Source organism: Lepeophtheirus salmonis, chromosome 9, assembly GCF_016086655.4.
Source record: "Lepeophtheirus salmonis chromosome 9, UVic_Lsal_1.4, whole genome shotgun sequence".
NCBI classification, from domain to species: domain Eukaryota; kingdom Metazoa; phylum Arthropoda; class Copepoda; order Siphonostomatoida; family Caligidae; genus Lepeophtheirus; species Lepeophtheirus salmonis.
This window is the reverse complement of record NC_052139.2, coordinates 18,630,393-18,644,181: the sequence shown is the minus strand read 5'-3', so window position 1 is coordinate 18,644,181 and position 13,789 is coordinate 18,630,393. Positions and strand designations below refer to the sequence as shown.

Sequence of the window (13,789 nt, the reverse complement as noted above, 5' to 3'; positions counted from 1 at the left end):
TTTAGAAACGCGGCGGCGGTGGAGTTTAAACTGCCGTGGGGCCCAGTACTTCACCTGTACAACCTGAGAACCGGGGTGTATTTGGGGATATTGCAAGGGTTCCTTGATGCTCAAGGAAGTAGGGGTGGATAAATTTAACTTGCTTTGGGCCCAGTATTTCACCTACACAACCCGTGGACCACAGTGTATTAAAGTTTATTAGACGGGTTTCTTGTTACCTAGAAATGCGGCGACGGTTGAGATCCATTTTAGAGCTTAAAGACTGAACCTAAGTTTTTAACAAGTTTAAAGGAATATTTGTTTGAAAACGATAATAAATTTGGCTTTCAGACCAAAGGCAACAATGCTGTTTCATAGTACTAACAAAGATTAAGGAAACTACTTTAGCATTTTGAGTGTACGTTTATTCATTTGAGTATCATTTTTTAGTCGCTGATTGACAATACTTATTGTACATATTATGATATATAATGGATTAAACTATAATTAATTGATATACTACTAAACGGACACAAAACCAAGGGCGGTTGCTCAAGAGCAACCTTTTTGGCCTATAATATTAAAACTACTATTAACAAATAAATCTATCTCTTGTGTTTACAATCAGTAATATTCATACTTAATATATGGAGTAAATACCACATTAGTGCAAATTTCATCACAGTTTAAAATATACATACTATTAATCATAATTATTTTTATAAAATGAATCACGATTGTCTTTTTTTTTAATATTTAAAAAGTCTCTTCATCATTACAGTCCTGAGTGGCATGACCAAAGACTTCACAGGATTCACAATAAGGCCTATTCGAACTTCTGGAAGCAGTATTTCTGGTATGCGATCCTTCGTCCACCACCATCATAGCCTGAGTAGGACAGTCTTCAGTATCATGGAGGTCGAACTGATCGCATATATCACAGAAAAGTCGAGGAGGAACTTGATTGGCGTTGATACCATTAAGGAGTAGATTTAGCTGGGAGTTTTCATCATCCATATCACCTCCAAGTACTTTTCCAGATTCATAGAGCTCTAATTTCATTTTGTATTTGTCATTTTTTCGTTGCATATCCACGATAACAGAGTTCAGAAAATTGATTTGACTACGCAGGTTCTCATTACTCTCTTCTTCATCTTCGTTATCGATAATATTAACTGTTGTTGTACTTTTTTTCATTATGTCTGGTTTTCCCATAACATTATTGGTACCTAGAAGATTGAGCTTATTTTCCATTTCCCGCTTCTCTTGCTCAAGAATCAAAATATTTCTCTTAAAAGAGTTAATTTGAGCATTTTCAGAGTGTAATAACTCAGATTCTTTTTTTAAAGACTTGAATTCTTCTATTTTTTCCGTTAATAGTATATGTGAATTTTCAACCACTTCGTTCATCTCCTTTCTTTCAGCACTAAATTTATCTTGCATGGACGCAGATTGTCTTTTCAATTCCTCAATCATTCCATTCAACTCATGCTCGGATCCTTCAACAATTCTTAATCGTTCTTTAGTGGCTTCGAAATCCTCCAACTGTTGACTCAGAGTATCTCTCTCTGACTCAGTCTCTCCTAATGCAACTTGGAGCTCATCTACTCGTTTCCTTTCCATATTAATTGCAGTTACAAGCTCATCATTACCAGAACTTATTTCAATCGATTTTTCGATATGCTCAGCTAACTCTTTTTTTGTTCTCTCAAAACTAACCTTGATGGTCTGAAACTGAGAAGTACACTCGTTGACCTGACGCTCCTTCTCAACAATTTTTACATTCAGCTCTTCATTTTGCATACTCATCTCATCCCTTTGAGTCTCAATAGTTTTTACTCGAGAATCAAGTTCCCTTCTAATAGTACGCAATTCTTCAAATTCTGAGGAAAATTTAACAACTTTGGCATTCAATAAATTAACTTCATCTTCAGATGTACGTATGATGTCTGTTATTTGATTTTCCAATTCGCTGATTTTTGCCTTATGATCCACTATGTCCCTGTCACGCTCAGAGAGCAAATCCTGAAGATTATTGACCTCCACCTTCTTTTCTAATTTTAATTCATCAATTTTAGAATCATGATCTGCCTTTGTGCGGGCTAGTTTTTCATTTAAGTCAATTATTTCAATTTTTGCATCCTCTACCTTTGAGACTAAAATTTCTACTTCGGAATTGTGAGATTCATCATTAATTCTAACTTTGTTACTAAAGGAAGCTTCCTTCACCTCTAGGTCCATGGAAACTTGCTCTAGTTCTTCAATTTTAGCCTTTAATTCCTCATTTATAACCTCTTGCTCCACTTCATTACTGGACAACTCACTCTTAAGCCTTTGTATCAACTCATCTTTCTTATCCATCTCCTTATTATGTTCGTCCTCCAATTGCTGTTTTTCTGTTTTCAATTTCTCCTTGCGAAGATCATATTCAACTTTGGAGCTTGCGGAGGACTCTTTCAAATAGGAAATTTGTGCATTAGTATCCTCTAAGGATTGAGTTAAGACCTGAATTTTGTCTTGACATTCCACCTTTATTCGATCTAATTCCTCCTTGTACAATTTTTCTTTCCTCTCAGCGTCCCTTTCGACCTTAACTAAGGTATCTGCTTTAATTTCCAATTGAGACATGGCTACTTTTAACTCATCGTCTTTTTCTTTCAAATCATTAACAACATCAACAAGTTCTCCCATTTCTTCATCATGAGTGCTATGTAGAGACTCGAGTTTTTCCTGGAGCTCAACCCTGAACTTTGATTCTTTGCTTAGTTCTTTTGATACGCTTTGTAGTTTGGCCTTGGATTCCACCAGCTCATTTTGGAGATCCTCAAGTTCTTGTTCTACGAATAAAAATAAATAATTTAAATCAGCACTTAAATAATTTAACAAAAAGAAAGGCAGAGTAGCAAGGCAATCCTCTAAACTCAATAAAGGGATTCGAAACAATGACTACCTTCCAAAGTAATGATTATAATATTGTCGTAAAATATCACACGAAAAAAAAATCCACTTTATGTAATTCTTATTGAATAATTTGTTTTTGAGATATATGACAAACGCGGATAGTTGTATAATAAATCTGATTACAGACAGAAGAACTAAAACGTACAGATGAAATGGACAAATAAAAATCCATAAAACTTAAATTAAAGTGATAAATCAGTCTTTAAAGTTCAATAAAAAACACTGATACTTGATTTTTTTTTGGATCGGATTAATCATTATAAACTCTGAATTTCAAAATCTTATTTTTATGTATGCTAATGAATACTTTTTGGTTAATTAATGCCAACTAATCAGTCTATTAAATAAATATATTTATAGTGTCATTTTCTAACGACGAACTTCACATAAATTGTAAATTAAACTATGATAATCAAAATTCAATAATAATAACATAAATTAAAATTAGGTAAGACAATAAACTCAACAAAATTCTTAACTTGAAAAATAGCCTATGAGTTAATGAAAGGTAAATTCACAACCACATTTACCTTTAAATTTAGTCATCTTAATATTTGATTCAATAGCCTCTTTCAATGAGGATAGTTCTTCAGATGTTTCACTCCCTGTTTGAGTTGCATGCACTCTAGAGCGCTCTAGATCTTCAGTCAACCGGGTATTTTCAACTTTTGTCTCCATCATCTCTACTTTTAGCTCATTAATTTGTTCATTCAATTCTTTTCGAGCTGCGTTCATTTTGCTATTACAGGCATCAATGGCATCAGCCTTAGTTTTTTCCATCTTTTTCAGGAGACCTTCACTTTTTTTCAGTGCTTCCATTAACTTAAATATATCTTTTTCTTGTTCCTTTATTAAAAGGGCTTCCTTTTCTTTAGCTTCAAATTCGGTTTGTGTTATAACATCTTTAAGAGTATTCAACTGTGATTTCAGTATATTTACATCACCCCTTAAAGAGGATAGTTCTGAATCTTTCAAGCTTATACAGCCGCTTAACCTCTTAACTTCTTCATTATTGATGCTACTTCCGCTTCTAAGGGTTTCAATTTCTTTTTCAAGGTTTCTATTGATACTACAAACATTTTCAAACTTCTTGTTTGCTTCTATAAATTCAAGTTCTGTTCTTTCAAGTTTTTCTTTTATGCTTTCAACGAGTTTGTTGGATGAGTTCATGTTTTCAGAGTCTTCATCTAATTTTTCACGCAGAGCTGCATTTTCACCCATTAGCTTACTTATTTCTATGTTTGTGGATGAATCACTTTCTGACAGCCTAGCCATTGCTTTTTCACTTTCTTCCTTCGTTGATTTAAGAGATTTTTGAGTTTGAGTAAGGATCTTTTTAACACTCTTAATTTCAGTGTCCTTTAATTCCATAACTTCATTTAAGCCATTTATCTTATTTGTAAGTCGGTCAACTTCACCATACTGGCATTTCAACTCAACTTCCATTTGTGAGGTTTTAGTAGTTAGTTCTTGATTTTTCAAATCGGATTCCTTGAGTTCAGAGAGAGCTTTCTCATACTTTTCAAAAGTACATTGCTCTGATTTTTCAAATGATTCAATCTTCATATTCATTTCTAATATTTCATCCTCTTTCTTGGAGATGTACTCTTCCAATGTTTCGATTTTTCTTGTAACAGACTCTTCTTCTGTCTTCATTTTACCTTGAACTGAAATGGATCTCTCTCTCTCACGCTCAAGGGATATTTTATAACTCTCCACATTCTTTTTTAGCTCATCTACCTCTAAATTTAGTGCAACGGTTTTTTCTTCTGCCTCAAAAGCTAGGACACTGCATTTCTCCTCAAGATCTTTAATCATGGTTTTAGACTCTGATTGAACTTTTTTGAAATAGATTTCTACTTCTTTCAGTTTTTCAATCGTGGATTCCGATTCTACAAGCTCTTTTTTGAGGAGGGATATTTCCTTTTCTTCTTGATCCTCAGCCGAGCCTTTACTTAAGTGGAGTTCCTCAAATTGAAATTGTAAATCCTCAAACTTTTGTTTCTCCTCAGACAGTTTACTTGAAAGCTCAGATATACGTTCATCTTTTTTATGTTCTGAAGAAATTGACTCAAGTTTAAAAGTTCCAAATTCTCTCTCCATTTCTTTTAGTTTAGACTCTAAAATATCTGTTTGATTTGCTGCCTTAGAAAATTGAGCTCTTTCAAGTTCCATTTCCTTGGTTATTTTTTCAATTTCCGCCTCCTTTTCTTTAAGAGACAATTTCAACATTTCTGGAGCATTAATACTAGACACTGAGCGACGTTTTCCCGCAGAAGTAGATGTAGCTGAAATATTGGAAAGATCGGACCTCTGTCGGCATATTCTGCGATTTGGGGTCGCAATAGATGCCGAGGAAAGGTTGGAAATTTGCCGAAATTGCATGAAACTTCTTGGGGACTTTGTAACTTTAGAAGACAAAACAAATACCCCATGATTAGGCTTACATTCGAAATAAGCAACTCCTTGGACAGTTCCATCGTTTTTCCCGTAAGGTAAATCAAGTTCCACCCCAGCCCATTCCCCTTGTGCAAATTCAGCTTTCCCTAAATATCTCAAAGTGCCCACTTTTGAATTGGAAGTAGTGGATGACACAATAACTCGATCTCCAAGTTGAGGAGATTCAGAGCTTTTAAGAGTAGATATGCTGATTTGGGATCCTATAAATATAAAATAAACCATGGTGTTATAATAATTCAAATTATAATAATAAATGTACGTTACCTGTTGGTGATGGTGTTCGTTGCGTTGGATCATCAAATGATGATATAATGGATTGTTGTAGTGTTTTAGTCGGTGAAGTACCTAAACATAATTGCGAATTTAGACTTTGAACAGAAACTTTTTCTTTTGAATAAGGTAAATTAAGTTGAGGAAAATTAATATTAGGTATTGGACCTTTTCTTGTGTTTTCCAAAGCATCTCTCAAGCTTAGGCGAGAAGGTCTTGAAAATACTCCGTACATGGGTTTACACTAAATAAATTAAGTTATATTAATATCATAAAGAATTTTTTTTAAATGTATTATTAAATATGTTTTTATTTGACAGAAATATATTTTTTTTTGTACCTTAAAATATGAGACTCCATTGACAGAACCATCATTTTTACCTTCTGGTTTATCTAGAACCACACCAGCCCATAGACCAGATGCAAACTTTGTTTCTCCTAAAAAGGATATAACTCCAGGAGTATTCCCACGCACACAAACCTATAAAAATAAACATTAATGAACATGTATGGATGCAAAGAAGAGGGATGGTCCTCCAACAAGAGTTATCTACTTTATCTCCAACTTTTAAATTAAGAGGATTCGAGGATACTTCCGAGATGGATACGTCGGATCCTCCTCCTTTCTCTTTGGTTTGAGATGTTGTTAAAGGGCGAGCTATTCGAGATGGCTTTGGAATCGAACTCATGATGAAAATGCGCTAATACAATTATATCATTTATAATTGTTGTTTATTTATTTTCCAATCGTGACACGGTTATCTAGAAAGAGAGAGAAAAATAAGGGAATTGTCAGGATAAATCAAGATTTGTATGGAATCAATATTTCATTTAAGTGACGCTTAATTTTTAAAATAAATTGCGTGAACAATAATAAAACAATAGTCAATAATATATTCAATGTCATTACAGCCATTTAACATTACAATAGGTACCACATTTATGTAATTACTTTGTACATATGGTTTTATACGAGTATATACCTATATTGTCCATAACGGAAAAAATAAAATACAAATCCTTAGAAACAACACACATGTTTATTTGAAAACAATAGAAAAATGGGCGTTGTTCAATTAAATCCCTCCAAACAATAATGAGTTCATAAACATTTATGTATGCTTAGGTTTATTTTTTTGGTGGAGGGGGTTTCTACCTATAAGTAGACTATAAGTCCATGAAGATTATGACCTAAGATAAAAATAAAAAACGAGATAAGGAGGAAATATATTTTGAAGCATCTATTTAGTTTGAGTTGAAAAAGTTGTACATCCTCTTAATCAGACAGGGCTCTGCTCTTAAGAGATGGATAATAACTTTTCAGTTCAACTTTATATGAGACTCAATGGAAAACAGATATTTTTTAGGTTCAGACTACAGATATTTTGACCGATATTTGGGTGCAGAATACAATCTAAGACCATTTTCAAATCGTGGATTTTCCCCCCGCTATTAATAAATAGGCCGATCTTTTGGGTCTCAATGTATGGACCTACTTTTTCCCCATCCCTGATTTATGAGTAGTACAAATATGATTTATGAAGCAAATTTAACTTCATTGAATGGTTATTGAGGGTTGATGTTCATCAAAAATTCATTTATAGAATAAGTTTAGAGCAAATTTAAAATGAGATCAATTTTGTTTTATGATTTTTTAGGTACCGGTCCAGACAACCGCACTGGAATATACTACTTGCAAGTGGAGGGTGGGGGTATAATTGTGACGTCATTAGGGGTGTATTGGGGAGGGGGGGGGGACAGGGTCATAGGGCTTTATTCATGAAAGAAAGTTTTGTTTTTTATTAATGCCGCCATTTTTTTACATTTTTGGGGAAAGACTAAACTTAAAGGAATAACAATTTTTTGAATTTTTTTATTGTGATGCCTATAATAAAATCCGCAAAAGTGAGGTGGCCAAAAAATAGATCCTAAGATTCCGACGACACTGGCTCAGACCTAAATTATTTAAAAGAACAAACAAGTTTGGTTAACAAAAAAATATAATGGTTTGTGACCGGTCTATAATTTTCAGACCGAAAGCCAACACTAATACAAGTGTATGCATTTTTAAAACTACAGCTCCAAAGCATAACATAAGTTATCATTTTAGACACTCAAATTTGGGTGCTCTACTCAACAGGAAGTATATCAAATCAATAAGTAAGGGATTTAAAATGAAGATTAAAAGTTAATAACATTTTGTATTGTAATATTTATCTAGCTTTGTACTTTTCATCAGTACAAAATGGCAGAAATAAATTCTTATAACAAATGGTTTTTTCTTTCTACTATATAATTTTGTTTAAGTTTATTATCTACGAGAATATTAGAATTTAGGATAAATATTCTTTATTAAATTTAACTTTAAAAAAGAGGCTTGATTCTCTATTTCAGTGTATTTTTAGTATGGGTCATTTGTCCTCTTTAAGACCAGATATTTGATGTATTTATACAAAAAAAAAAAAAAAAATCCCCGAATAGGATCTAATAAAGGACATGTCCGAAGGTAAGGACACGATTCGTCCACCTATTAGTATGTGCTTCCAACATTTCTAATTTTAATGTTAAATAACAGATGGGGGAGAGATTTTATTTACATAGATTTGAAAAGTGTGTTGTTCATCAATTTAAATCTCTCATTCATTTTACAAGTTTAAAAGTCAAAATATATGCCCGTATATGTTTTAGTAAGATGTTTTTGTGTGTAGCTACTCAATGGTTGTATAATAATATTTGTATACATATATATGACCTTTTGAGGACACATGATGTAAGGATCATCTACCGGGTGCCGGAAACATATGCTTAACTTAAACAAGATATCCTCTTTTTACAGGCAGTGCAATGATTCACTTTTTAAATGAATAATAACTAAGTTTTAAATTAACTTTGGCTGCCTTTGATTTCAAATTGGTGGAAGGATTTTTCCATCAGAGTATACAATGACAATAGTGCTGGATCGGTCCTAGGACTGATTTCCTTATCGGTCATTCCTTTTAGTCGTTTGAAAAGTACGTGTAAAAATAAAATCTACTTAATTGTATGGGGGTAACCTATTTTATTTTTCAACAAAGTCTCTTATTAGGCTGATACACTTCGTCCAACGCTGCTATAGTCTGTAGGTCCCTTACGAATTATAAGATTTGTCCAAGTTTGCAAAATACCCATTCGTTTTCTGCAATCACCTCCTCCTTTGAAAAAAATATTCTTTTTTTCCCACCAATTTCTTCAAATTGGGGAGCAAATAATAGTCTGAGGGAGACAATTCTGGAGAATAGGGGGATGTGAAACGAGTTGGGTCACTATTTCAATTAATTTTGCAACTACAATTGTTGAAGTGTGAGCTAGTATATTGTCATGATGGAAAATGACTTTTTTGTGAGCCAATCGTCGGCTTTTTTTTTTTTTTTTTTTTTTTTTTTTTTGCAGCTCGGTTTTGAAAACGGTCCAATAATAACTTTTAATAGTATAGATTTCTTCTTATAAAAAATAGAATAATTATTTGTTGACCAATGACTGACTTGTCAGACTTTTTTCCTAAGTGTTTCTTGGACACCTGGTAACATGAACATGTAGATATGCACAATGTGCATATCTACAAAACGTAGTATGTAAATATGTATGGGTCATTAATAATATATGGCATGTACAATGTACATTAGGTTGTCCCGTTTTACGGTTGATATTTTTATCCGTCAATATAAGGGACAACCAAAAACTAACTAACAAAGTTGCAGTGCTTTCAAGCATTTTTTTCACCCGTGGTTCAGGCCATTTTTGTCTGGCAAAAAATTGTTGGGGTAAATTTAAATAGTAGCGGTGGGTTTCATCCCATTTCGGCCCAGGCCGTACCCCAAAACAGCTCAACAATAAGGGGTACATATTGGTTGTGAGGTGCTCTTAGTGATTGCTTAAATAGTGGCAGTGGGGTTATCCCATTTTGGAACACGTCGGTGACTGCAAACACCCCCAACATGTATAAGGAAGATTGGGAGGGCCCCTTACTTGTAGTTTAAATAGAAATGGTGCTGCTGGGTTATGTTTCAGGCGGGAAGTGTCTGAATGGGATATATCACAAAACCATTTATTTTATATTCTACGGTCAACGTTTTGTCTGGTCGACGTTTTGCCCATTCGACGTTTTGTCAGTCGACGTTTTGTCCACGCACCGATAAAAACAGAGAAACCCCAAATCATTGAGCACATCTTAGATCCCTTAAATTATTAAAAACAACGTACACAGTATTTTTAACTAACAAACCGAATACTAAAAGTACAATTGTTGGCTCATAGTATATTTGTATAAGTATATTTGCACTGAAACCATTTAAGTAGTGACAATGACATACGGTGAAACTGTTCTGAGTAAAAAAAAAAATTTACAAGTGGTAAAACTCTTTTAAATGTCTGGGAAGATACCAATAAAAAACAGATGAAAACGTTGAAGCAGCGAAGATAATTGTTTTTTTGAAACCCGTTTAATCATTGTCAGAGATGTTGCAGAGGATATTGATTTATGGGTTGGCTTGTGCCATATACATATATCTATAGTTGTTTTTTTTTTAACTTTTTGGGCATAAGACAAGTGTCAGCGAAGTTTGTTCTGAAACAGCTTTATTTTCACCCAAAATAATCGTCACATGAGAATTGTTCATGAGATGTTGAGAGACGTCAATGATGATCCTGGATTGTTTAAAAGGGTCGTCACTAGTGTCGAATCAAGGGTACATGGTTACCATATCGAAATCAAATTCCAACCATTCAATATCGTCAATAGGAAAAAATCGCTGAACATGCAAAAATACTTTACTGTTATGCCACTCCCAACCAGAAACGTGGGTAGTATACTAACATTAAAAAAAATTGAGCATACCAAATCTACGTTAACTTTTTTTCGCTTTACTTTTGAACATACCTTGTATACGAAAATAATAAGACAATTCACAGATATTAAACATAGAGTTGGAGACTTGTAATCGAAAGCTAGTGTATAGTGAAGTCAAGAAAAGCCTTCATACTATAGAAAATCCAAATGAACTCGAAAGAAATCTGAGGACTCGAACTTGACTCAATAAAAATATTAATGAACTTGGACTTGTAATATAAGAACTCTGTCCCCCCTCTGACGATCCTCCTAACTGCTGCTAATACACAATGACTGCCATCCCTCCAACAGAGATATTGATGGTTTCATTTCACCATTATACCTGTAACAAACCTTTGATGCCCACTGTTAATATATATTGTATATATCGTTATATGTATGCCTCTCGCGGAAAAAAGAAAGATATTTGTCATGAAATCTGGTGCATCAATATGATTTAGCAATATTGAACAAAAAACCAGAATGTGATAAATCTACAATTATTATTAATATTTGTTTAAATTTCAGTCAATTACTAGCTATATATTTAAATTTTTGAAAAGGGTCAAGATATCCAAGAACGCTATCTATATCCTATAGGAGTGATTGTCAATCTATTGGCTCCCACCAGTTTTATAGGAATAAATTGGGGAACTTGCCCTAGGCCCAGGTCTTCAATCTAAAAAATGGAGTCTTCGTACCAAAAAAATTTCTTTAAAAAACAAAATTCGAAATTTATTTTCTATAAAAAAAAATAAAAAAAACTCGAAATTAAATGAAAACATTAAAAAAAAGTGACCTCACAATTAACTTAACGCCACTCACGGTAAAACTGACCCTGCTTTTGGCATCTGAGATCCCTTTCCTAAAGTTTCGAAATCAAACACCGAGATAGTACGAAAAATAACGACGCCAAACTCCTCCAAGATCCAATTATTCGAATGAGTACACTCTAAATCCTTTAACGAGGAAAATTGAAGTTCAAGTCAGGTACCAGCAGCCGCAGTAATTCCAGTTCCAATAGCGTATATTTAAGACGTTGTGGCTAAAAAGCTCGTAGTTAGATTTCGGTGAGTTAGGGGGGTCATCTTGTTTGATGTATTGTCCCTCGTTTATTTCACCGTTCATCGGGGATTGTTCTCAAGAAGATGTCCAACAGATTTATCACATTCTGGTTTCAATTTATTACAGTGGCCACACCACGGGGCATGAAACATGACGAGGGCAATTTTCTCCAAAGGAGCCATATACCAAAGATATTATGAAAAATACTTATTATCTCTTTTTATTGGCTTTACTCAAGAGTCGACCTCATACCCCGTGGACCTATATGATTATTTTTGATTGAGAGGAGACTTGAAAAAAACGGGGGGATTTCGTTCAAATGCAGTGATATAGGCAGTGATGAGAGCAGTCTCTGAGGCTTCTGGATCTTACTTCCAAGTTGCGAGTATGCAACGATAAATTTTACCATCCGAGTCTACTTTTTGGATACTTTAATCTCCATATCTGGAGTGGGTTTGACATAGGTTATGGGAAGACTATCAGGATATTCCTCATGGAGTCAAAAACAGACTGGAACGTTATAAGAGACAACCTTGTATATGACAGGGATAGTACCCTATCGATTCAGAAGCTTTTTCTCAAAATCGTCATTTTAAACCAAGTAGTCCAACTCTGGAGAGAGTCTTGGATGATTTATTATTAACAGTTTAATTTTCTTTCAATCTTCTAGAAAGTGAGATGGTAACAAACATGCTACAAATCCTGCAATTATTTGCTACCCACAGAGGCCCTGCGACCCTCCCCCTCTTTGGTTATTAGTCTGTAAAATAGAATGTCAACAGGAAATTTTGGATTATTTGCACAGTGGCTTTAAAAATTTGAAATGAAGGCCTTTTGAAAATATGAAGTATAAATTTTTTATCAAATGATTTCATAAAATAGATAAAATATATTTGTTTCGAAAAAAAGTTATTAAACGAAATATCTAGGAACAGTCGAGGAAAGGGGACCACAAAAATATCATTAAAAAATGAAAAGACCCATATGTTTGATATTTTTAAAGTCAGGTCATATTGGAGGCAGAAAATTTCCCCCAAAAAAAAAATATATATAGCACCAAAGCTGACCGACCAGTAGGAAAACTCTGATCTAGAGCCTTCAATTACCTTAGATGAGGCCTTCCAAATCAATTATTAAATTATTTTTCTTTAATCATGACAATAATTTATGTAGCCTCTAAGAAGAATTGTCGGTGTTTCTATAGATTAATCAATTAATTAACAGAAATGGAAGATAATTAGTTGACAAAATCAAATGAAGATGCTCCAGACTCAATTTTTGAGAGTAATTAGGTTATCCTTGCTTTCTTTTGTGTTGAAGACCTACAAATAGTCTAGGATCATATACCTCATAACTTTTCAATAAATTATATGAAAAATAATCAATTTGAAAACTAAGTTTATGAAAAAACCTTGATTAATAAACTCTTTGTACTGGGAGTATACTAGTTGATACTACCCATGTTTATAATTATATAGGAAGTTTAAGTTATATTGTATTGAAAGACAACTTTTAAAAAAACTTGAGGAGTGCCATACATCAAATAAAGTATCATGTTTCATTCAATGTGCCATTTAAGGAGCCAAAACTGAGGCTTTGAAGTGTACAGGTTGAATTACAAAAATAACAAAAACTTACTTAAGCCGAAAGATCATTAATTTTTCTACCCTCAACACTTTGCTTTTAAAGAAACAGGATTTGAATCTATGTTGGTTTAACATATGTGCTACGTCAATATAAAAACAATCTTGAACAAAAATCAAGAAAAGTATAAAATCCCAATTTTTTTTTTTATACCATTTATAATAGCAAGTGGTCCATTGAGATATGAACACTTTGAATTTTAAAATTCAATCAGATATAATTTATTAATTAACAATAGAATTTCAAGAAAATTATTAATATTAATAGATGTATGTCTGAGCTCTTTTAATCATTAATGATGCCGTCCATAGCGACAATGATGGCTTCCAGGCGGGAGCAGAAGGCCTGATCCTTTGTCATGACATCCCACTGCTGGCCGACAGTGACATTGAGGACCTTGATATTTGGATGACGGACAATGAAGGTATTCCCCATGACATGTATCCAAAAGATGTAATCGAAGGGGCTTGGCATTAGGGCTGTAGGGGGGGGGCAAAAGTGTCAAAAAAGAGTTCAAAATAACCCTTAAGACTCATTCAAAAGTCA

At 33.6% G+C, this 13,789-nt stretch overlaps 1 protein-coding gene across 5 annotated transcripts in view; it reads right to left on the bottom strand.

The window, feature by feature from the left end:
• Positions 1 to 382: 382 nt before the first annotated feature.
• LOC121123869 (uncharacterized) overlaps positions 383 to 13,789 on the bottom strand; it is a 156,605-nt gene continuing 143,198 nt past the window's right edge. For 3 of the 5 annotated variants that reach the window (XM_071891233.1, XM_040718929.2, XM_071891234.1), the window contains 6 exons: positions 6,225 to 6,432; positions 6,011 to 6,151; positions 5,839 to 5,914; positions 5,665 to 5,745; positions 3,471 to 5,600; positions 383 to 2,816 (listed from right to left, as the gene is read on the bottom strand). In XM_071891233.1, the coding sequence (XP_071747334.1) occupies positions 736 to 2,816; positions 3,471 to 5,600; positions 5,665 to 5,745; positions 5,839 to 5,914; positions 6,011 to 6,151; positions 6,225 to 6,359 (4,644 nt within the window). In that variant the 5' untranslated portion in view covers positions 6,360 to 6,432 and the 3' untranslated portion in view covers positions 383 to 735. Of the gene's footprint in view, positions 2,817 to 3,470; positions 5,601 to 5,664; positions 5,915 to 6,010; positions 6,152 to 6,224; positions 6,433 to 13,789 lie in introns of all 5 variants that reach the window. The other 2 variants (XM_071891231.1, XM_040718928.2) reach the window with 1 other exon arrangement.